The sequence below is a fragment of the Pteropus alecto genome, unplaced genomic scaffold (genome assembly GCF_000325575.1).
Source record: "Pteropus alecto unplaced genomic scaffold, ASM32557v1 scaffold226, whole genome shotgun sequence".
In the NCBI taxonomy this organism is placed as follows: Eukaryota; Metazoa; Chordata; class Mammalia; order Chiroptera; family Pteropodidae; genus Pteropus; species Pteropus alecto.
This window is the reverse complement of record NW_006440132.1, coordinates 4,720,305-4,746,130: the sequence shown is the minus strand read 5'-3', so window position 1 is coordinate 4,746,130 and position 25,826 is coordinate 4,720,305. Positions and strand designations below refer to the sequence as shown.

The window sequence follows — 25,826 nt, the reverse complement described above, 5'->3', positions numbered from 1 at the left end:
CTTTTCTGGGGTTCATCTTTCAGACACTCTGCCCCCTTCTAGATTTATCTCAAAGCCTCTCCACCTTTCTGAATCTGAGACTTTCCATCAGTCAAAAGAGTAAGCTGTTTTATACTTACAGCTTCAGGGGCTAGGGGAATTTGAAGAACATAGCATTCAAGGTATAGACCTGGAAATCAGACAGATGCCAGTTTAATTCCTGACTGTCTGTCTTTGCCTAGGTATGATTTGAGGCAGATTGTTTAACTTCTCTGGGCTTCAGTTTCCTCTTGGGTAAACCAGAGTCAAAAATAGTACTTATCTCACAGTTACGGTAAGAATTAAATAGATGAAAGTTCTGAGCACAGGGCTCGGACTATCTTATTTGCATAAAAGAGGATTTTGTGTTAATGAGGATATGGATAGTGATGACGGAGTTAGTGATGACGTTAGTGGTGGTGATGGTAGTAGTGAGGGTGTTGGTGCTGGTGATGGTGTTGCTGGTGGTGCTGTCGGTGGCAGTGCCAGTGTTATTGGTGGTGGTGGTGGAGATGATGATGATAATAGTGCCGGCGGTGGTGTTGATGCCGATGGTCACCGAAGCCGGGAGGAAAAGACTGTGTATTCTTCGTATGCACCAAGGCAGGAACTGAAAGCGGTTAACAAAACCTGCTCTGAATGTGCTCTTACTGGGCTAGAAATCTCACTAGTGTCAAGAGGACCAAGCCTGACATTTGAGGGGCCCCATCTGGGATTGCCCAACTTTTGGTGTAAACAGCCTAGCTTTTCCTTCAGCTCCTGCTGCTTGTCCCCTTTCCCAGTTCTCCTCGCATACAGAGGGGTCCCTGTAGTGAGACAGGTGGGGCATGCAGCCCCAAGGAATAGTGGAAAATCCAAACGCCTTGGAAAGATAAATAGACTCATGCAGATAGTATAAAAGTCCTTTCTCTGAACTCACGTCAGGTAAACCTCAGCTGACAGAAACATGTACAACCACACCAAGACACTCCTACAGATGGATTAAATTAGCTCTCAAATAAACAGGGAGAGGGATGGGCATCAAATCCCTAGTGGATCCTAACCCTGCTGTTTTCTACTGCTTGAGCCATTACCAAGTGCCCCTCCAACATTCCTGAACTGGGGCTGGGAACAGACTTTCAGATCCAGAGATGAGCGTCTGGTGAAGTTTCCCAGAGAATGAAAGCAGGTGATTCTCTCCACTTCTGGCCCCACGGCTGGGAAGCTGGGGACAAGAACATAGCTGAGCTGGGAGGAATGCTGGAGGTACTCACGTCCCTTCATTTGGTCAACATGCATGTGTTTGCTATGCTCCATGCTGGTTCTGTAAGAAGACAGAGAGGTCTAAAACCCCAGGCCCTGCCCTCCAGAACACTGAGGAATTGGTCCGAGGTTAACCATCCCACAACATAGATCTCAATGCATCATTATAACAAGCTTACGACATTTCAGTACCCATTTCACAGATAGGAGAACCAAGCCTTGGAGCAGAAATGTCCCAAGCCATTCCGAATCAGAACTGCAACCACACCTGTTGCACTTCAGTGCCGGAAGTCTTGCCCATATATCACATCGTGTCACATGTCTTGGAAGAAGGTAGACAGTGTCAATAGAGGCAGGAGCGGGGCTAGATAATAGATTTCACATTGCAAGACTGGTTGGCAGATCTTCCAGGCAGGTTGTTTATCCAAGATCCTTAATTTAATTTACTCTACACTAAATTGGTCCTCTAAACTAGACACCATGCTAGGCATTGCAAATGTTCTTCTGATGCTCCAGAAGAAAGGAAGACAGGTAAAGAAAATATCGCCCATTGATAAAATCGTCTATATTTTGAGATGGATCCATTCATTTATTTAGAACACAAATGATTATTGGGCATTCTCCATGTACCAGGCACCATCCTACACACGGGAGATCCACGGGCGAACCAGAGATGCTGTGAGGCCGAGAGAAAAGGCGCCCAACCCCATCTTAGCCAGCTCTCGGTGTCACCCGATTCCCTTTGTTCCAAGCTCACCAAGAAACCTAATTACAGTTTGGCTCCCATATAGGTCTGCCCTCAGGGACAGAATGGGCTGGTCACATGGATTTTTCACATTCTGGCCCATGTGACTGTTCATTTAATTAAAATTATTCAAGTGGCACTCAGCCAGGAGAGCAATATAGACCTTACATGGCTGGTCCCTGACACAGTTGCTTCTCATTGCAAGTCTAAGCATTTGCCTCGAGGCCATTTTTATTTCATTTATTTTTTTTTTAAAGAAATTATTATAATCTGGCATGGAAAACAAAGTATCTATGATAGAATAGAGAAGGGATCTTCTAGGAAGGTTATGTTAGCCCCATTCCTGATACTAGTTTTTCTTCCCAGTTTTATCTTTTTTTCACCTACTTTAAAAATTATCATCATGTTGGATGTTATGAGCTGCCTTAAATCATTTCTAAAAACAGTTGCTTGGTTTCAAATCCTGGTTTCTCCACTTAACAGCTCTGGAGCTTGGGGAATTGATCGTCCTTATGACCTGAGATTAATGCCCACGTCACTGCATGGCTGCGAGAAATAAATAAGATAACGCATGAAGTAATTAGCACTGTGAATGCGCTCAATACATTTTAGTTGTCATTATCATAACAATGGTTATTATTATTAAAGGAGGCTATAAATAAATACATATATGCATACTTATAAGCTCTGCCCAGGAGTGGGAGAGAGAAAGCACCACAGGAAAAGTCAAGACTTGAGCAGGCATTTAAAAGATAAAGTTTCTCCAGGTGACAAGATGGGGAAGAACATTCAGTGAAGGAGAGCAGCAAACACAGCGTCATAGGGAGGGATAGGACAGGAAAGTGTAGGCGACCTCAGAGAGCTGTGAGTGGGCCCATACGGCATGGCAGCAGGTGCGGGCAGGCGGCGTGTCTCCAAGGGTTCCGAACCAAAGGTTAGTTCATTCATCCTCCAGCCCACTGCTCTCAGACTGCGGCATGTATCTGAATCATCTGGAGGCTTGTTTTTAGAATGCAGTGTCCCAGGCCCTGACCTCAGAGATTTGTATTCATTAGATCCAAGGCAGCACCAAAGAATGTGTCTTTTTAATGTGTTCCCGGTCCTGGAAAGGTGGCCCGCAGCATTTTCCCTGCTCCATGCCATTCTCCCATCTTCCTGCTGCAGCCACACAGGTACATGCAATCACACATACGCATACACACAAGCACACACATGGACGCACAAGCACGTACACACACACTCTATCCTTCCTCCATCCTCCCACCTTATCCTCAACTCTCTTCAGGAGTCAGACATCAGCCACACATTTTCCGAAGGGCCTTTCTGATCCTGTCTTCAACCCCCAATTCTGCTTCTCTTTGGCCCTTATTGCCAGGAAAATACAGAATCATGACACTTATGGCAAACACAAATATTATTTTAATCTTATGGCTCCTATTATTGCAATGCCTGGGCAAATCCTCCATGTAAATGCCAAGGTGAAGTCAGGACTCTGAAGATCCAAGAAGAGGTGGTTTGGTTCAGCGTGCCAACAGACAGTTGGCTCTCTCCCAGCCCTGAACCCATCTGACCTCTCTCTCCCTCTCTCTGCAGAGAGTTGTCTGCACGGCTGGTCTCAAGTGGTATCCTCAGCCTGCTCTGATTCACTGTGTCAAAGGCTGTGAGGTGAGTCCCTATAAAGGATCCTACTGTTATTGTTGTTGTTATATTAATCATGGCTACCATTTACTGTACCTAGTGATGCTGTAAATATCCCTTTAACTGATTTCTTGAACAGGAATCAGCAATCCCATTCTACAGATGGTAAAATTGATGGTGGACAAGCGATATCAACAAACATACTAAAAATTACATTTAATGAGTAACAGAGTCAGGATTCTAAGCCAGGATTTTCTGCTTCCTAAGCCTGTGTTCAGCATAATATTGCATCTAAGGGAGAATGGGAGGGAGGCCATATTGATTTAGCATCTATAATATGCCAAGCATTTTACCGAGATTATCATATTTAACCTTTAAAGAACCACACAAGGCAGTTTTTTTTTTCAATTCTCACTTTACTGATGAGCATCTTACATATCACTTCCTTCTGCCACATGTTTGTTATTTACTTGTTCTTCGACCCCAAAAGTAATATGGACACCTTAGACCCAACTACTGAGCTGAAAAATGGAATATTCTCTTACCCTTCAAATCTCTGGCTTCACAGTTTAGCCATGCCCTGGAACTTGGCATTATGGAGATCTGTCTCTGTATCAGTGACAGGCTTGAGGTGGGACAAGAGTGTGGTACTTGGGATGTCATCTGTGTTCTCAAGAGGGTACTGCTCATGGAACTAAAAGACATTTCTCTGCACCCCTATGCTCCCATGATTCTCCTCAGCTGGTGGTGAAAAGGAAGTCCCATACCCCATCCAGGCAGATGTCCCAATCTCTGGGGGGAGGAGAGGATGGAGCAGAGCACACTCAGGAAAATGCAAGTGAAAAGGAATAAATTGTGCTCTAGAAAATTTGGTATTTGATGAAATTCTTAGAATGTCAGAACCAGAAGTATTCTTCTAGATGGCCTAAACCTGACCTTTTATTTTAAATAGGGGGAAACAGGGGCCTAGACAGCATTTGGTCTAAAATTGGACAGAATGCTCAAACTGGAAGGATTCTTAGAGTGATCTAACTCCACTCGTTTGTTGTGTAGACTGGAAATTGAGTGCCAGAGAGAGGATGGGCTGGCCCAAGTTTGCACAGCACAATAGATACAGAGCCAAAGCGTGGACCCAGATCTCCTGACTTCTGGGCGGGTGCTTTTTTTTTTCCACTAAGCCATGTCCTGTCCCTGAACCATCCCCTGACCTGTAAGTGTCACAAGACAATCCCTGGGTCACACAGTTTTTTCTGTGTATTGGTTAGGGACTTCCTGTGGCATCTTCTCAGGGCACTTGACACTGGAGTCTTTAAGAACCCCTATTCTCTCGAGTCAGCCAGAAACAGCAAAACCGAGACCAAGGCCTTGTGGCCGTTGCTTCCTCCCATCTCTCTGGATAAGTCCAGCATTTCAGGAAAAGGAAGCTTGAGTTACCTGGGCACTCATTCTGCTGAGTCGGCGGTCGAGGCAGTGTGACAGCAGAATTCGATCCCTCCTTTGACTCAGCACTGGGGCCTAAAAGACCCTCACCTGTCAGACTCTGAGCCCTGCCAGTGATGCTTATCGCCTTTGCCCTTGCAGGTGGCCTCTTGTCTCCTTTCTTCCACAGCCTAGAGCTACCAGTTTGTCTCTTGTCTGAGGCTGAAAAGTATGCTTAAAGAGACACAAATGCGGGGTTGGGAGAGGAGCCATCAACCTGGAGTGCCTAGAGGTAGACAAGATTGAGAAATGGTTTTGTGACCCCTGAGGTCCCAGCCCTCTACCCCAAGCCATGTCCAGAGTGGTCATTCACTCCCTCATTCATGAAAGCTTCACTGAGTGCCTATTTGCCCAACTCTCTTCTAGGTTCTGAGAATAAAATAATCTTAAGTGAAAACAGTAACTATGCTCTCCCTGGGTGATCTGTGGTATCTTCTTGCCCCCCACCCATCCATGCATCCATTTACCCATGCATGCATGTATCCATCCATCCATCATTTTACTAAATAAACATTTAACATATTTGATCATATTTTGCTCAAATTGCCAGGCATTTTGCTAGAAAATCTAGGACATAAAAAATGGACGACACATTGCTGTCCATAAGGAACTCACAGTACAGTAAAGGAAATGGACAACTAAAGAGACCATTTTAAAACAGGTACCAAGAGCTATAACCAAACAAGTTCAGGAAGCTGTAGAAGCACAGAACGTCTTGGGGGTGTCAGGGAAGGCATTTTAGGGGGGCAATGTTTGGGCTAGGTCTCGAAGGATGAATCGCTTACCTGCACACATTATTAGTAAAAATAGCAGCATGAGAAATACCAGAGACAGGAGAAATCTCTAAGTAGCTGATCTTTTCACATGCTATTCCCTTTCTCTAGAAATTCTCCCCTTTTCACCCTAATTGACTCCCACTCATCTCATGATCTCAGCTGAAACGTCCTTTCCTCAGGGACATCTTCATGAAACTCCCTGAATAGGTCAAATCCTTCTACCCTTTACGCGAACGGTATCATGCAGCTTTCTTCCATAGCTCTCATCAGAGTTGAAACTGGCCCATTACATGTGTGATTATTTGATTAAAGTCTACCTACTCACTGAAGTGTAAGATCTAGAAGAGTAGAACTCTATACTGACTCACTATTATGTCCTCTAGTATATGTATAACAGTAGGCATTCAATAAATGGAGTTGAATAGAAGATGTATGAATAGATGGATAGATGGAGAGATAGGTAGATGGATGGATGGACAGATGTGGCTGCAGGAAAAGGCACGTAGAGGAGAATAACTAATGATGAGTCTGGAAATTTTTTAGGGGCTAAATTTAAAAAAAAATCATTCTCATTTATCTTTTTTCTCTTCCTCTTCTTCTTCCTGAGCTACTCCTTTAGCAAGCCCGTTCCTTTCATTTTAAAGAAGGGACATTTGGTTTCCTACATTAGTCTGCTTATATATGATATGAGACAGAACATAAAGAACATAGCCCACAGGCCGATCTCCTAAGGCACAGAGAGAAGCAAAGGGCTTATCCTTTGTTCGTCGTTTGTTCCTCTGCTCTAATATAAATGTAATCATATGTTTATTATGGCAGTCATATGGCAGTCACACGTGTGCTCACAGCCATGTGTATGCGCGTGCGCGCGCACACACACACACACCCCCACACCCCTACACCTGAGCACAGCTCTTGCCTGTATTTGGCTTCAGCTTGCTAAGATCTTTTTTTTTAGACACTAATAGGGCAGTGATGAAATGATATCAGGCATCATGAGTTGGGGGCACAAAGACTCAATGAACTGGGAGCAGAGATGCAAAAGCCAGGGATGCCTTATAGGGTAGACTTCTTCTGAGCTTGGGGTGGGATGAAGAATTCAGGATGGGAAGGGGTCGTGATGGGATGCAGTTGTAGCCAATTGATGACATCTTCTTTCCCAGCAGTGAGTCGCTGAGCATTAGAGATCCCTACCAGAACTCTAATGAGAGGGGTTCCACTTTCATCTGCTTTCTATATATTCAATGTTACACAGTATTGCCTTTGATGGGAGAAAGGAAGGGTATGTTCACTGCTTTGAGAAATTAGTAGACTGACCCTGCCTCTTTATTTGCTAATGGGAACTCTGAGGTCCAGAGAAGATAACCACTTAACCAAAACTATCAAATAACCACCCAGTTGGCTGAAATTTGGAAAACTGGAACCCAGATTTTCTAAAGCCCTGGCAACTGCCCTTTTCTCTAGGCCAATATAATTACATTCCATTTCAAACAACATCTCTAAGATGCCAAAGATGTGCCCAGCATTAAACTAGGTGATTGGGAGGCAAAGATGAACTGGAGATTGCCCATGTCTTTGAGGAGCTCATCGTCTTGCACCAGCTACATATCAACAGACCATAGAAGGCAGTTTGCTACGTGCTCAGATAGGGAAATACAAGTGCTAGGGGGTTGCAGAGACTCCAGACTTTCCCCTAAGATGGCTCTGGGTTCACGTCAGTAGTGACTTAACTCCATCATCTTTCCCTCTTCTTTGGAGCATCACAGAGTTGGAGGAACACGGAGGGGAAAAAAAGAAGGAAAGAAACCAGTAAGTGGTAGATAGAGCCTAGAATGGTAAAAAAAAAAAAAAAAAAAAGGGAACAAACTTAGATTTATATCATTCTTCTGCCTTTGCCAGTGTGATCTTGGCTGAGTCCCTTTCTTGCTCAGAGCCTCAGAGTCTTCATCTGTAATGTGAGAATAGCAATGCCTACCTCACATGTTGTTTGGAGAACAAAGGAAGAAAACAAACGTGTAAAGCATGTGGCATCAAGTGCATCTGTACTCCCATGCTAGACGAGAAGGAGCCGCAGTCACACACCATTGTGCCAGATTTGTGTGGATTCTTACGTTTGATCTTTATAATTCTCGGGCAGTTTGCATTCAGTTTCCTAATGTACTCGTGTATACTTTATTATACAGAATGTGTCTACCAGGGTAACCATACTTAGTTGGGAGAAACTTGGCTGGATAACTCTTGCTAAATGGTGTTATGAGAAGTGTTAACTTGTTCAAGGGAGTGTTGGGATTTGAAGTCAGGTAGAGGTTTGTGAAAAAAAAAAAAGAGCTAGCTAAATGATTACAGAGGCCACCTCCTACTCGCTCCAGGATGCTAACAAGGCACCTTTCCTTCCTGCCTCTGTCTCCCTATATAGCCCTTCATGGGAGACAATTACTGTGATGCCATCAACAACAGAGCCTTCTGCAACTATGATGGTGGGGACTGCTGCGCATCCACGGTGAAGACCAAAAAGGTAGGCTGTGCCCCACGCCTCTCACCCCGCATCTGCAGCCACCTTTTACAGACCTCTCCATTTCCTGGGCCAAGATCACCCCTACGTGTTGGACTACCCATTGTCCTGGTTGTGCCAGTCCTCACCTACAAGCTGTATTGTATTGCATTGTATCGTATTTTTTATTCTTACTTAATAGTTAAGCTAATATCCTGTGCTGGGCCCTGAGGAGGGCGTGGAGGCTCATGGATGATTTTTGCAGTTGTGGTCTCTTACGCTCAGAGCTTAGAGTCAAATACGGAAGCAGACAAATAAAAGTGCAATGCATACTTTTAGAAGGGAAGAACAGAGTGCTGTAAGGGCTCAGGCATGGGGTTGGAGAAGGCTCTGCAGAGGGATTAGCACTCAAGACTGAAACTTGAGGCATGAGGGGAAGAAGTGGGAAGGTGGCCAGGAAAAGAATGTCAGGATCAGGCAACTGACATGTAAAATCCTGGAGAGAACGAGCATTTCTTGGGGATCTGGCAAGTCTAGGAAGAGGAAAGCTGGGGCATTCCCAGCAAGGTCAGTCATGGCCTTTGAGAATTTTATAAACTCTTTTGTTGTTCATGCCTGTAGAATTAGGGGATGTGGTCTTCATTGTTATTTTCTTCCTTTGTGTACTAAGAGGCAATGGGAGTGATTCAAGTTGTGTATAGTAAAACCAAAACATTCAACTGAGATGCACATCAACCACTCACAGAAGAGTGGCCATCTCCACTTTCTTCCTGACTAGAGCTGGGACCAGAGTTTGGGGCCCCAGCCAAGAGCTAGGAGAGAGGTGGTCAACCTGGGCAATATGAGTTGATAAGTATTCTTGTGATGAATGAATAAATAGGAAATTTTTTTATTTTTATACTCACCTATAATCTGAGCTGAAAAATTTCAAATATCATTTGATCTAATTTCTCATTTTAAGTAAGGACAACTATGTTTCTGATATGAGAGAGGCAAAGCATCTTAGTTGGAGAGCTCTCTCTCTGATTATCTGGTCCAAAGTTTTCATTTCATTAATGGGGAATGAGGCCCATAAAAAAAAAAAAAAAAAGGCATGGTTCCTCCAAAGTGGTGGAGTGAGTGATGGAAACAGAGCAAGGCTCCTGGCTTCCTATCCGAGTCCTTTTATATTGCAACATCATTAAGAGAATTAGTTCCTTCAGGAAAGATGCTTTGACCCTAAAATGAATAGGGCAAGACTCAAGGGACTCACTCGAATAGGAGGACTGTTATTGCATCTTTTGGTTGATGAATAAGGATGCTGGGGTTCTCTGGGATCGGTTGGTGCTGTAGAGGCAATACTTTTCATGCCTACTCCTCCTTTATTTTTTAATTTTTTTGGATAAAATGCTGAAGGTATACACTTTCTGTTCAAGTATAGGATAATAAAAGTCATTCTCTAATAATGAATTTTATTATTTTTCCCAATTATGAAACTATATTCCTCTTTTAAGAAAATCCAGAGAGTAGAAGATAACGAAAGAATTCACTGATTCTCTTACAATCCAAAGATGATAACTACTTTGCTTGTGGTATATTTCATTCTGTGTAACAGTATGTGGGTATTTGTGCCTACTTATATATTACTGCATTTCCAATTTGGTATCTTGTTTTGTCTTGTTTACTTAGCACAGGAAAGATTACACATAAGAATTATCTGATATTAGTTTAAGCTTCTTAGCTGTCTACTTCGCTATATTATTATTATTATATGGTTGTGATGTATGATGAGTTACAGAAGCATTTACCACTGACTTTTATTTTTAACTTTAGGTTATTTCAGTTTCTCACAATGTTAAGTAATGATTCTAATGACCATCTTCCCTGAATCGTTTTTACAGTTGAATCTGAGAATTGAAATAACTAGGATAAAAGGTATGAGTATTTTTAAGGCTTTTGATACCTGTTGCCCAGTGAATACAGTTGTGTTCAACAGTGTCTATTTCCCGCCGTTGAAGTCAGCCTTTTAAAAGAGCGAACAGTGACGTTTCTATCTTAAATAGAGGTTCGTGTACCATAAGGACACATTATTCACCTGATACGATCACTTGGTGAAAGAGCAGCTCCGAGTAAAAGAATCGCCCTACCCACGATATATATATAACTCACACACTAAAACGCACCAAATAAGACGAGTTTATTTTTAACGGGAGCCTTCCTTAAATGGATTGCCTTTTCTACAGTGTTTGGTGGGGACATGAAGTCATGAGATGGAGGTTCAGGTGCACATGAAAACACCCAAACGGCCATCTGACTTCCTGTTCGTGTGCTGGGTTCAGCGGCAGCAATGCCAGGCGCCGAGGCCCTGAGATGAGGATTGTCTTTTTCCTGAGGGAAGTTCTCCGCCAGGTCTGGATGTGCTTCCTAGTCCTCTTTCTTCTCTTTCCCACCGTTATATCAGTGTAATTTGTGTGTGTGTGAAAAAGATTCCCTTCTTCCACCTTAAATGATTCTTCCTCTCGGCCAAGGCTGCAGAATGCAGAGGGCCAAGCTTCCTTCATGCGATGAGATAACCGTTCAGACAACTGTGCACTTAGTCATCTGTGTGGAAAAGGCAGAGCGGGAGAGGGGCCGGATCGCGACGCTTCCCTGAGGCAGTGACATTCGTATTGAGACCTGAACCGTGAGGAGGCGTTTTCCTGGTGAGGGGGCGTGGTGGGTAGGGCAGAATGGAGAGAGCCGTCAGAGCCCTGTGTGACCTTGGGATTACAGTCTAAAGGCCCCTTTTAGCGTGTGCATGGCTTGGCCATAGTTACTAACTTTGGAGAAGTGTTTGGGGCATCCTTCCGCTTCGAGATTCTTGGAAGTCTTGACTTCTGGAGAACAGAGGTATCTTAAATTAGCCATTCTTCCTACCATTTAAATTTCCCAGTCTAACTTCTGTGTAAACTCCATCTTCTTGAAACTTCTCTACTTTCTCTTGGACACGCCCAATGATTCCCGGTAATAGATTGATTTATAGAGATGATAGGTGGAGAAAATATACAAGGATATAAAATGCCCCTAAGTGAACGGCTGTGTAGGTCAGACACTGAAGACACTTGTCTTCTGTTATCTTCTTTAATCCTCATTTCGGCTCCGACAGTTTGCTATTATCTTATCCTCATGGCACCGTGAACCGGCTGTGGCTCAGAGTACTTACGGGACTTGCTTGAGTTCTCTTAGTTGCAAGTGCCAAAGCCCAAATTTGAACCCACTTCTGTCTGACTCACAAGCCCAGCTCTTTCTCCTGCATGGGGCTGAGTCTCAGAAGAGCAAAGCAGGTGGGGATAGGACCTTGTCCTCAGAGTACCTGGGCATGACCTTTCTAGTTCTGGTAGGAGACATTTCACTGCGAACCCAGACTGCCAAGGAACCCTGGGTGTGGGACTCCTCCCCTTGGCAAAAGTGAAAGCAGTTTTTCCCAGCAGCAAAGACAGAGTGGGGAGTAACCAAGGCTCCCAGCCTGGCCAGCCATCCCACACGTCCCAGACAGCAGCTTCCCTTGAGCAGAAAATTGTCTTGCCTTGTTTCTACAGCATGAAGCCTCTCAGGGCAGGAGAGGGGCCGGATTCCTTCCTTCCACACCCTCACCCCAGTGCTTACCTGCTGGTCTCATCTGTACTCATGGCCCCAGACGCATATCATGGGAGGTTCTCTGACCATAAGCACCCAGACTGGCACTCAGAAACTCGTAGATAGGGCAGATTTGCTTCATGTGCCTTCCTAATTAGAGTAATTCCATTAATTGAGCATATACTATGGACTTGGCTATAGGTATCTCACTTAGACTCCAAACCACCCAATAAGGTAGACAGCTGAGGCTCAGAGAGGTGTAATCCTCTGTACACAGCTGTGTGTAGGATTTAGCATTCCTGACTTCAAACAAATAATAGTAGCTACTATTTATCAAGAGGTTAATATTTGCCAAGCATTGTGCTAATAACTGCTTTTACGTGTCTCATTTCATCAGCACAGTAGTCCTGTTTGTGGGTATTTTTTCCTCTTTGCATAGATGATGCCACTGAGGCTTAGAAGGGTTAAGTTCACAGAGCCAGTAAGTGGTAGAGCTGGGATTCAGACCCAGCACCTGCCTCTAACGCCTGTTCTGAACACCTTGTTGCCGTGCGCTTGCATTCTGCCCTTCCCCTGGTAGGTGGGCTTCTTGCCTCATAGTCCTCCTGGGCTGGAGTCCTGGACAAGAACTCGTGGTCTAGGGTTAAGCATTCAGCACATTCTCCTAGACTTGCTTCTTGCCAGTTCTCCACCTAAACTTCTTCCCTGTCCCCAGGGCTGGGGCCTCCCGATCACTTGGCCCAGAATGATGTCTGCTTGGTCCCTCCACCCTCCCTCCCTTAGTTGTCTCTACAGACACCAGCTGTTTCCCACATCTGCCTTGTGGGGTGACCTGGGCCCGGCTGACAGACAAGAGCAAGACAGTGCAGGAAACTCCGTCTGACAGAGGTGACCAGTTTCTCACCCAGACACCTGTCTGCAGAGCAAGGCAGACAGGAAGGGGCAGGACCCAGCTTCTCAGCATGTCAGATTATTATTTTCCTGTTGGAGCCTTGAGAAGTCTCGAATACAGAGCAGATTTCCAGAATGGTTGCTTCAACAGTTTCCCCTCATAATAAGAACAACAAAAAGTATTCCTTTGTAACTGGAATTATTCTAAGCGAGCATGTGTTGGGGGTGTAACGGAGGAAGGGAAAACCACCTTAACACATTCCACACACCAAAACTTTCTAAGGCGTGGTGGCCTGGAACAATAATTATGGTCATGTTTCAGGCAGCTGCTAAGAGACTGATTCTGGAAGACGTCTGGGGAGTGAGGGAGTAGTCAAACCCTGTGACTTAGCTCTGTGACCTTGGGCAGGCCAGATACACCTTAAGTTTTCATTTCTTGATATTTGGATTAGAGTCACGTCTCAGGACTCTCCTCCACACGGCTTCCTGAATGAGGTGGTCAACCGAGTGAGAACTTGAAGGCTAGTCGGGGCTGGGACCAGGAGAGTAAGGTGTCAACCCTAGAAACAAGCCTTAGCACAAGATGCCATGCCCAGCCGATGACATTAAGTGTACGGCTGCCACATTTATTTACTAAATCTAAGTGGAAACATAGCTTTTTAGAAAGGATGTTATAACCCAAGGTAGCCCATTGGTCTAAGGCGGCTAGTGATTGTATAAGACGTGGGAAGATAATCAATACCATTAGATGGAAAGCAGCCTTCTTAGCAGAGTGACCACGATAAAGGGTTGGACATTGGGTGTCAGTTAGTGATGTGCATCAGAGGCTCTTACGTGTCATCAGAGGCTCTTACGTGTCAATTCAGCAACCAGAATGGTCCCTTTTAAACAAGTGAAATGGTGGCACACCTTGGCCAAGCCCTGCGGTATCTCCCCCATTCTACTCAGAGTAAAACCAGTCCTTTCAATGGCCTGTGAGGCATCTATCTACGAGCTCTGCCTGCCCTCGTGGCCTCTCGGACCTCAGCCCCTACTATCGGTGCCCCTGCCTCACCTAACTCCAGCCCTCCGATGGCTTGCAGTCCCTTGTGCAGGCCAGGCATTCTCCTACCTCACAGCCTTTGTCACTGGCTGTTCCTTTGGATGGGAACATTCTTTTCCATGACTCACCCCCTCACCTCCTCCAGGTCTTTGCCCAAGTGTCACATTCTCAGCAAGCCCCTCTCCGATTGCCCGCCTTCCATCACCCCCGGCACTTCCACGCACATTTGCTTTGGCTTCTCCTTTTTTTTCCTTCTACAACACTTAATCACTTTGCCACAGACTATAAAATGTATTTATTATTTATCATCTGGCCATCCTTACCTCTCTCGCTGCTAGAATGACCGTTTCATGAGGGCGAGAATGTGCATTCATTTTGCTCACTGATGTATCCCAGATTCTGACGCTGTGTGATAGAGATTGTGCTGGACCATGAGCAAGACGAACCTGGCTGTAGCCATGCTGAGGTCACGTCTTCTGGACTAACAGTCAGGCATCTAGATTATAGTAAGTGCTAATGGAGGCGCAGAAAGTAAAGAGAGTCAATGAAGGCAACACCAGAGGTGAGACATGCAGTAGGTGCAGTAGGTCTTACCCGGGTGAACGAAACGGCAATGACCAGACAAAAGAATGAGAGAGAAAAGTGTTTCCGGCAGAGGACGCAGTGTGTGCAAAGACCCAGACGTAAGGGTATTAAGGAAATTATAATGCCTTGAGTGTGGCTAGAGCACAGTTCGAGAGGGGAAGGGGCAAGAGATGAGCCTAGAGGGATGAGCAAGGCTTCTATAAGCCAAGCTAGGGAATCTGAATTTTACTGAGAGATCAATGGGGCTGTTCAATGATTTTTTAAGCACTGAACCAGCCCAGAAGAGCTGAGAGGTCTTCCTGGAAGAGGTGATAGATGTGCTTAATTTAGAAGATTAGTAAGAGATAACGGGAAAATGGCTAAGCAGATTAAACTAATTCTTCCTTGTTCCAAATCACTGGCTTCTACAGTGGTATGAGATCCTCCTGTGGGACGTAGCTTTGACTTTTCACGTGGATGAATTACTCATTTTAGCTTGTTCCTATGGTGGAATCAGACTCTTCCATGCCCTAAAGTTATCATCATCATAACTGTTGTCAATATTATCATCCCACCATTATTACCACATCAACAGCACCACGAATACCCGCATCACCAAGATCATCACTACCATCATCATCATCATCATTGAGCATGTATTATGTGTCGTGCACTGTGCTAGTGCTTTACTTGAATTTTATACTTAACCCAAAATACTTCTATGTGGCAGGACTGTTATTATCTCCATTTTACAGATAGAGAAACTGAAGCCCCCAAAAGGGAAGAAGCTTGTTTAATAGCATGTACTAAGTCAATAAGAGGGCAAGAAATCAAACCCAAGTCCCCTTCTAGGCTGGTGCTGTTCTTTACTGGCATTTTTTCCCTCCATTTTATCTTCCACTTGTTCACATTTAAACAAGACTCTGTATTCATCGACTGTGGCATGCCTTTTGCCAGGCACGAATCTACCCTATGCTCAAGGAGCTTATGAGGGGTCCACATCCTCAACATCGCACCTTGTTCTACTCGATCTTATTAAATGTTTCCATCAATACTACGAATACCCTGAGACTCGAGTGGCAAAATGATTTGTCCAAGGTCCCACGGTGGGAGGTGGACAGTCAAGGTTTTCTGACCTTGAGCACAGGACGCCTCTTGCTCCCTGCAGTTCATACTCTCCACTTGTGATCTCCCTCTTGATTCTGAGTCAGAATCCAGCCTTAGATGAGACCTGCAGCCAGGGCCTTGTGGTGCGTTTGCCTGGGCTGCATTCCTGAGCTGCTCACACACACGGATGGAGGTGTCAGCCTGGGCAACTCACCCAGAGGGAGAAACCCCTGTGCCTGAGCAACAGCTCTAGCCCAGAGGAAAAAAGGAGACAATCCTGGCCTTTAGTCATTGACCTGGGCTTGTTGACAGAATCCCAGAGTGGGTGGCCAAGCCATTTATGGGATAGCCTAGCCACATGGTGCTGGGAATCCCAAATGTAAACTGGCCACCACAGGCGTTTGTGCTGTGGGTGGTAGGTTTTCTCGAGAGGCCATCTGGGGGAGGTGGGAAGCCGCTTGGGAGTCAGGGGACCTGGGGACCCTGCTAAGAACTGACTTTATCAGGATGTGACTCTTCTCTCCATGTCCCAGTTTCTTTCTCTGTGAAAAGGGGACCCTAACTCCCACTCTGCTTGCCATTTGGGGGACAGAGGAATGGTTACAAACAGGGGTGCAGATGCCAGCCCAGTGACTCACCTCTTTGCATCTTAGTTTCCTCTAAGATGTAAAACAGGGATAGTAAAAATAGCTGCCTTATTAAGGTTGTTGAGAAGAGTGAGTGAGACAATGCACACTGAGTTATTCAGAGCCAAGCACATAATAAGTGATTAAAAAAAAAAAGGGGTTATTTGCTATTAGAAAAGACCAATCAGCAGTCAGCCTCGCCTGGTTGTGGAGACGGTGCCTTCCCCTGACTCTCACTGGCTGAGTACGCTCCGTGTTTGGAGTGGGGTTTAGAATCCTGCATAATGTACTTATTGACTGGTAGTGAGGCTCCAGGCAAATTTGTTTTGTTATAACATTCTGAATCCTCTATTTTGTCATCTGCAAAATGGGTAGCTAAAAGACGATAGCTTAATGAGATTGTACAGAATCAGCAAATCACCGGACACGTGGAAGGCCCTCAGGAAATGCCAGTGTGTGTGTGTCTGTGTGTGTGTATCAAATGATGTTCACTGCTGTGAACCTGTACAAACAAGCTTCTCTGGTCTTTCCCAGGCCAGACCTAGGAATGCCTGGCTGAGTGGATGGAGCTGGCCATCTCCACCTTCTCTTCCCAGTTATAAGCCCTCCATCAGGAGCAAGTGTGTGACAAGGGGAAATCCCATGCAAGGCGGGGTTCTTAGAGAATGTGCATTTCCAGGTCCTTCTAGCCAAAGTGTTGCCTTCTGCTTTTCTAAAACTGAGGAAGATTTTCAGACAGAAAGAAAGGGAGAGACCGTTAAAATCAAACCCTAAGGTGCAGCTGGGGAAACTGAAGCTCATAGGAGTGAAGGAACTTGTACAAAGTCACCTAACAAGTGAGTACAAGAGCAGAGGCTCCCTGATCTGTATTCTGCCTGTATATTCATGTATTCATTTGTCCATCCATTCATGGGTTCGTTGAACACCTGTTCTGTGGTATGTAAAGACTCAGTTCAACAACAGACATGGTCCCTGCCCAGGCTGGGCTGGCGTACGAGTGCTGAAGTGAGTTAGTACAAGGAGGGCATAAAAATCGAACGCTGTGATATGGGACAAAGGTGACAGTGTCACTGGTCAGGCCGATGAGGGAGCAGGTGGTACTTGAGATAAGACCTGAAGACCAAAGAGGGGTGAGCCAGGAAAGAGCAGCGGGGTGGAAGGACGTTAATGGCTAAGGACTGAAAAGGAGGAAAGCGCTTGGAGTACTTGAGGAATCAATAAAGAAATAAGCTACAAGAGTGAGGGGAAGAATCCGAGTGAGGTCCGAGAAGGATGCAGAGATCAGATCCTGCAAAGATCTCTCGGTAAGGACTTTAGGTCTTGTTTTAAGACATAGAATCTGTTGAATTTTTGCAGCAGGAAGCATGAGAGATAAATCAGATGTGAAACTGTCCCTAATGGGTCACAGAGCCCAATGGCAAAGAGTTACAGAATTGTGCACAGGACATTAGAGGTAACCGGATCATTATAATGGTAGAAGGTGGGCAAGGGTAGGAGAAGGGGACAGGTAAAGGTTGGGTGAGTTGAGGACAGAGAGGCTGTCCATGTCTGCGAGGTGGGAGGGAGGGGACAACAGGCAGAAAAGGTGTCGCAGATGGTGAAATACGAGCTGGTGGGAAATTCGAGTCAGCACACGTGTATTCAGCATTAGGCATCTCCTGAGTGTTAGGCCATGTGCTGGGGCTTTTGCATCTTTCTTCTTCTTTGAACCTCACAACCATATGAAATATGATATTTTTTAAATCACTCCTTTATAAAGATAGAGACTCAGGCTTATGGCAACGAAAGGATTTTTCCCGAAATCGTACAAGTGAGAGGCAACTGAGGACGCCAACCCAGGCCTTGGACTCTCCCCACTCAGCCTCAGTTGTTAGATTTAGACTTGGCTCTGCCCTCAGTTTCCCCACTTGGACTTGAGGGTTTCCTCCATATCTTTTCCAGTTCTAACATGCTGTGCTGCTCTTAGAGGTGAAGAAGTTATAGAAGAATATTCTAGATTAGAAGGCACAGCCTCCACAAAGGTATGGAGGCTGGAAAGAAAATGTCCTAAACAGGGACCAGCAAGTAATTGTAAGCAGAAAGACAAGCACTGCAAGGAAGACGCAGCGGCGAGATGCTTACCCGGCACTGAGCTCCGACGCATTTAAATTGAAACGAGAAACAAAGAGATGCGCTAGCTCTGAGTGCAATGGAAGAGTCGCAGAGAAAGAGAAAGGCACATTCATTCATTCATTCATTCATTTTCCATGGCTTGGGCCTTCGAAAATAAGAATGAACAAGGCCGACATATACATGGTTGGGCTCTGAGCATATGTCTGGCACTCTGTGCTAGGTGTTTTCTTCACTTGGTTCCTGTATCCCTCATCACAACCCCAGGGAGGTCTATGCTTCCGCTATTCCCATTTAATGAATGAGTTAACTAAGGCTCAGAGAAAATGTCACATGCTCCAGGTCACACCTCAATTAGGTGACAGAGCTACTGGGGCTTTTACTTCAATCTTCTTGTTCATTCCTACATTATAAATTGTTGCCAAGTTGCAGGATGGGGAGAGAGATTGGGAGGGAGGGAGGAAAAAGAGGCAGAGAAAAAAAAGTTAGATATAGAGAATGAGTCCACAAGCCAGAGAGACAAAAATGCTCTGTGAGGCTCTGTGAGCACTTGGCGACTCTGCAGAGGCAGGAGGCAAATGAGGTCATTAAATCCATCTGCGCAGATGGGGACCCTCTGGGGGAGGTTATATGCAAATGCCATGATGCAATGAGGTGAAATCTGCTTGCGTGAGCCCAGGCTGGGCTCAGGCAGGCGCGGCGCCCTGTGCTCTGGAGAGACAGGTCATCCGCTGCGTGGGGAAGACCCTCGTGCTGCGAGGCTCTTTTCTCTCCGTTTCTAGAAAGGAAAGCTGACCCAAGGTCACAGAGCACGTGAAGGGATGGTGCAAGAACTGAAACTTAGGCCTCTGGCTTTCCCTTTGTTTTGAATTTTAAAAACTTTTAATTTTTATTTCTTAATTTCCCCAGTTTTTGTAATGTGCACATATAGCAGATCATCATATTGTACGCCTCTTTTTCTTATGCTAAAATCTGCTTCCTAGATCCTTGGACCATATTTTATGCAAAATCTCTGTACAAAATGATCTCTACCAGGAGGATGTCAGGTCCCCCGGAAGGTGGTCTGAGCTTACTGAGACACGCCGTTGTTGTTTTCATCACTGGCTCCCCAAACCAAAATGACCAATAGTGTCTTTCTTAAAAGAGACACACCCTTTATGCCCCCTGATCACTATGACAGTCCTGTAAGTTCAATATTCCTTTGCACAATTGTATGAACCGACTCTGGTATGAAACGTTATGGTTTTTCTCCCATGATTTCCTCAGCCCTCAGAGTTTACAGTGCGAGGTGGATCTTAATATGCCAGTTCTACAGCTACGAACCTGAGGCTCCGAGGAGGTAGCCTGTCCTACTTTAAATACTAGATTTGTCACATATTACTTTGGGCAAATGCCTGCCCCTATCCGAACCTCAAATTCCCCATCTGTAAAATGGTAATCATTTTAGTATCTATCGTGCAGATTTGTCAAAGCGTTCAGTGTTTTTCTACTTGGAGAGTGTTTAACACATTGCCTGACATAAATACCACCCAAAATGGAAGCTGCTATGATAATGACCATGTGAGCTTGATAAAAATTGTCATAGGGCTGGGAGGAGCCATGGCTCGAACTTGAATCTGCTCTCCCCACAATGCATTGATCGTCCCCTGTCCTGCACTGCCTTTCTGAAAGTCAGTGCTTCAGATGTAACACCTGATTCACTTCTCTTTTTCTCTGCAGGTCACTCCCTTCCCTATGTCCTGTGACCTACAAGGGGACTGTGCTTGTCGGGACCCCCAGGCCCAAGAACACAGCCGGAAAGACTTCCGGGGATACAGCCATGGCTAAGGAAGGACAAAGGGTTGTCAAAGAATTCCCAGCGCCAGGACCCGCATCCCTTTGGTATTGATTTCACAGTCAGCTGCTCAATGGAATGGCCTCCCCACACCAGGGATCCTTAGCACCCAACCGGTCTGCCTTTAATTTTACCCAGGAAGGACTCACTGTGGGGATGCATGAACCAAGTCTCGCCATGTTGAATGATGGAATGGAATTTCATCCCTGAGTCTTAGATGGATCACATATATACAACGTGTAGCCCCAGAGCCTCCTAAGATTCTAACCATTTGTCACACGGCCACAGCAAGAAACATGTTTTGTATGTAGGAGTGTGCACGTCTGTGGTTAGTACACATGCATGCATACGCACCCATACAAACATCTGTGTGAGGGCAGTTTCGGAGACTGAGCAGAGAGAGATTGGAACAAAGCAAATCTTTCCTTTCCCAAGCTCCTAGCCAACACTGTCCTTAGGAGAAAGAGTTGCAGAAACTGCTAAGGCCAAGTGTTGCAATGCCAAGACAGCTCACACCCCAAGGCTTGGAATATGTAGGGCATGCACAATGGTGTGGTCCTTTGGGATTAGAAGTGAGATGGTCTCTGATCACCTACCTTCTAGGGAAGTAGGACCCAGGAAGAGGTAAAGAATCCAAGGCTTACAAAGCTCCCCAATTTTTCCGCTGCCATGGGGGATTTATCCCAACTCCAGGGTTCGAGGCCAAGCTGGAAATGGCTTAGGATTGCAATGTCAAGGTATTATAACAGCCCCCTGCTTGAGGCTTGAGGCCATAATATCCATCCCTCCATAACCTACCCATTCCCCAAATCTTGCCTTGGGACCACATTTGCTGCTATGTTTCCTGCTGCTCTATCCTATACATTGAGTACCCTAAGATGGTAGGACTAGGTTAAGAAAAACCCCACACAACCAAACATTCTGCCTTAAAAGTGACCCACATTTTCCCACAGCTCCTCGCTTCCTAGCCCATCTGCAAGAGAAAAACCCTCATTGGTCCACATGGTGAGAAGTTAAGTCCCCCATGGTTGGGCTTCTCGTCCTGGAAGGAAACTGAGGGACTTAAGATGCTAGAACCCTCGCTGAGAGTCCAGAATGTCTAAGCCAGTGTTAGATTTTATAATCAAGTGGAACAGTGTTAAAAGTTCTATGATGTTGGGGCTATCCAGAGACTGTTAGAATTATAGGAACTCTTGAGTTACTATTTAACCAAGCCTTCCTGTCCCTCCAAGCTAGAGCAGGCTCTGGTCCTAAAGACCTCACTTGAGTATGACCGATCTAGACTGTGTTCCAGATGCCATCAGAGGAAAGCCCCAGAGTTTACAGCCTCAGGCCCCAACAACCCAACACGATCATACTTCCACAGTCTTCCCTCTGCCAGTACTCCTGTGGTTGGGTAACCTTTCCCTCTCTCCCTAGTTCAGCCTCCAAAAGTTAAGAGTAAATTAGTCAAACACACGTGGGAGCCTCCACCTCTTTGGGGTCCTCCTCTTTGCCTCTTTTCAGCCAGTTACCTGTCCACTCCTTTTGATCAATATGGGTAGAGATTAATACAGAACGAGGTGGAGAGAATGGTTAAGTTTGACATAATTTCTGAGACTGGCACTGAGAGAATGAGGCGACGGGAGGGTCTAAACTCGATGAGTCACATAAAGGTTGCTATAAATCAAGTCATCGAAAGCCTAGAGAAGACAAACAATGGAAACAAAGTCAAGCACAGGAACAGGAAGTACCGAGCATGTGTGCTGGCCCTCCTCATCCCTGCATCTGAGGCAGGCGTTGTTGATAAGTTATAGCTCCTTTTCCCATGGGGACCAAAAATAACTTCAGAAAGCGTCTTACCATGTCACTCCCAGCAGCAATTACCAGCTGATCAGAAACACTTGAGAAGACATTTATTGGCCATCTGTGGTCTGTTATATTAAAAAACATATCAAGGTGCTTTTCGCACAGGTGCCCACAGCTAAGGATTCAGTGCTTAGATAGTTTTGTGTGGCTTGTACTATATTATAAACTCTGAGACTGAGTTCCACAATGGAGAGGCTGCCATCATCAATAAGGCCAGGATCAAATCCTTTATGTTTCCTCCTTAAAAACTCGTATCTCATTTATATTCAGGATTTTTTTTTTTCTATAATTACCAGGGCCAATCAGTAGCAAAATTATTATAATAGAAGAATCGATCCCATTTTGTATCTCCAGTATCTTAAAACTCTTGCCACGCTTAAAACCTCTCTCTTGCACTAGCTGAGTTGTCATCCTGTGTGGTGGTAGGAGACCCAAACTAAGAAAGGTAATGAGTCAGCCCTCCAAGTTCCGGTGTTACGCCAATAAGTAGTGTGAAAAGCCTTGGAGACCCAAAGACAACATTGCTAATGGCAGGGTTGCAGGAACCACAGAAGAATCTCACCAGCTTCCCCTAAATCGACCTTGTCCTCTTTCTTCCTTCACTCTCACCCTTGTTTATTGCCACACTCTCCAGCTGAGCAAAGTTTCCTGGAGGCTGACTTCTATCTTCAGCCTCACAGATTGAGTTGATCCCTTCTGAGCAAAGAGCCAGCCAGTCCCTTCACTGTCATTCAAACCTGTTACAAATTCACAGTTCCCCAGGCTATGGGGCAAGAGAGGCTACCTGATTGATAGCTAGCCTCGTGCCCACTCAGAAGGTGCGATTAATAGGTGCTTCCCAAACCTTAGTGGAGAGGGTCCACTCTATTTGTGCAATGCACCGATACCCAGCTTCATTTTCTTTCTGGGAATAAACTCATTGTCTCATCCCTTCGATCATCTCCTGTCCAGGACAATGGAGTGCTCACAAGAAGGCAGGTGTGAAGCATTATTGTCTGGCAGCAGCTGAGGGGCCCTAAAGCACTTGGGTGGGGCGGGGGGCAGAGTTCTGGGTCTGTAGAAGTATTAGCCTGTTAGCAGCAAGAAAGAAGAGACGAGATAGACATTCCTCTGAGCCCTCCCTTGGGAAGCCTTTTCAAGCCACAACCTACCTGCCTGTCCAGAGGACTTGTATTACCCACCCACTCACCTAGGCCCCCAGATTCTGTGCCAACCACCTGTTAAGGGAAGACAGACCTTGAGAAGTCCATTCTGGTGGCTGAATTGGGTGGAAGGGAGTGATTGATGGTCATAAACAGTAGGACAGCGGTGCTACTCCTGCCTGCAGCGTGTTGAGTCACTGCCTAGACAGTACTCTTGGCCGATGCTTAAATGCTATTCGTTGAAAATAATTCTTAGAGACAGATTTCAGCTACCTCCCTTCCAGGTTTGATTTAACTTGGTCATAACTGTCGATTTGTAATAGGTCTTACCTGTGTTAGACAGAAAGAAAGAAGAGAAGAAAAGAAAGGGAAAGAAAGGAAAGTAAGGAAGAAAAGAAACCATACACTTAACAGTTTTGAGGTTTTATGTTTTTTTTGTTTTGTTTTGTTTTTGGAATTACTTCAAGTGCGAAAATAAAAAAGAGGAAATTGATGGTGACAAAACTGTACAGATAGAAATTCATAGAAGACAAGGAAATGAAAAGGAAACAAAATGCATGATTAAAAATAAGAATTTTTTTTTGAAAAACCTATTTTTGTGCTTCCTAAAGGAAACTTTTTCTACAGACTGAGTAGGTAGACACAAGCATAAAGATTTCCTAGCAGGAGACATAGAGTGGGATTTTATAACGCTATTATTTTCTGTACTTTGTGGTAGGTCCAGGAAATAAGGCATCTTCCCCCTTGATATGTAGTTGTTGTTGGGGGAGCATTTTGTCTATTTGTTTGGTGGCAATCATTGATACTAGGGAGTGGGAGGGCTTTAAAATGGTTTTATCAAATATTAAGGGGGCATATTGTGTTGTGCTTTTCACATTATAAAATGTTTATATTTACCAGTAGAGCACTGGGCTTTATAAAAACTGCACTTAGAATCACACTGCACAGTCAGTCCACTTTCCTAAAAAGCTGCTACATGACCAGACAGGTGATTCCCATGGTTCTGAGAAATGAAATAAACCAAGCAAACAGCAAAGAGAAAAACTAAATAGCGAATGAATAAAAGCCTATTATTTTAAAATTTATTCAAGTTTTGCCAGATTCCTACCGATTGTTTGATCTTTACAAGAAATGTTTAATAGCCAAGAGAGGAATTCTGTCCCTAGAGTAAGAACCTACAGTTCTTGACTCCAGGCAGCAGTGGGCTCAGTGATCTTGAACAAGTCATCAGCTCGCCTCTCCATTTGCCTCTGTTTCTCCAGCTGCAAAATGGAGATACTACTACTTACCTACCTCACAGCGGGCGGCCAGGGGATTGTGAGGCCCTGAGGTTTTAACAGGCTGTGGCCGTCTGTGAGAGCCAAGGCTGGACGCAAGGTCCGTGGGTTACCTTTCAAGAATGCACAGGCCCGTTGGCCTTTTAAGAAAGACAGTGTTCATTTGATATTTCAAGGAATAAAGCCGAAGCTTAAGAGAGAGGCTTGTGTTTGGGAATATTTCATTCTTAGGTAAATCAGATTCCTCCCACCCCTCCCCCACTCTTATTCTGGCCTTCACCAGTTCTATAATTTGATCAAAAGCCAATGACTTCCTGCAGTGTAAAAGTCAGTTTATTGTCGTCCCTTCAATATTTCCAGGCCATTTCCAACTTTATAGAGGAAGGGAGTCCCTAAAATCTCTTTTTCTCAGACTTAAAATTCCACATTGAGTGTTTCATTAAAAGAAGATCTGGCTTTCTGAGTGTCAACAACTCGGGCTTCTTAAACTATACACCAGCAGTCACTGAGGAGGATTTTGAACAATTATTGAGTTGCTTTCTTGGGTCTCTATAATCAATAACCTGTTCGCAGATATCTATCTATATAAAGATATTATATATAAATATAAATTTACATATATATGCACATGTATATATAGTTGTACATATATGTGTGTATATATATACTTAAATGTAATATTTACAAAATAAAACTGTGATCTCGTCTAGAGAAAATGTATTCATATTACAAACTGCTCTTCCATATTTATGTATCATATTATACCTTTTTATTATTGTTATAATTGTTATGGGTATTTCTAATTATTATGATGTTGAAATCTGTTCGGCACCTTCTGGAAACTACCAAAAAAATGACTCTCCATTGAAGTGCTTAAAATCTGTTCTCATGAGAATTCTACTGGCCTGCTATGAAAAAGGAAAAAAAAAATCTAAACACCAAAAACAAAACACGATTCCAATCCTTTTTCTGTACCTCACGCGCATAAATTTGCTGCTCCTATTTTGGGTTTTATTTTTTTCCTGTTTAATGTGTTTTTATGGATCTAAGTTAAGTCTTTCAGCAATATATAAAAATGTAAATAGTAAACTTTATTTATTAAGAATGTCATCTTTTTTAATTTATATTTACACAATTGTTCATCTAATTTATTTTTTCTATACGGTTTTAAATACTCAGACATATTTTGCTGTTCATGGTATTTTTATCCTGTTCTCATGGATTTGTTTTCCCATACTGTTTTCTCTGGTCTCAATTACAGGTTGGATCTCACAAAAAAACTAATGTCTAAGACAGAAATATTTTGCCACTGTTGATTACTATACCTTAAAGTTCTATATTATGAAAATATATAATAGCTTGTATGCTTCAATATGTAATGGTGTGTTTTTTTTGCCCGTTGT

General features: G+C 44.4%; 1 protein-coding gene across 1 annotated transcript in view; it reads left to right on the top strand.

The window, feature by feature from the left end:
- Nucleotides 1-24,990, top strand: part of PAPPA (pappalysin 1) — a 224,207-nt gene extending 199,217 nt beyond the window's left edge. The window contains exons 20-22 of the mRNA XM_006917094.3: nt 3,599-3,670; nt 8,315-8,413; nt 20,042-24,990. Coding sequence (XP_006917156.1) covers nt 3,599-3,670; nt 8,315-8,413; nt 20,042-20,149 — 279 coding nt within the window. The 3' untranslated portion in view covers nt 20,150-24,990. The remainder of the gene's footprint in view (nt 1-3,598; nt 3,671-8,314; nt 8,414-20,041) is intronic.
- The last annotated feature ends 836 nt before the right edge of the window (nt 24,991-25,826 follow it).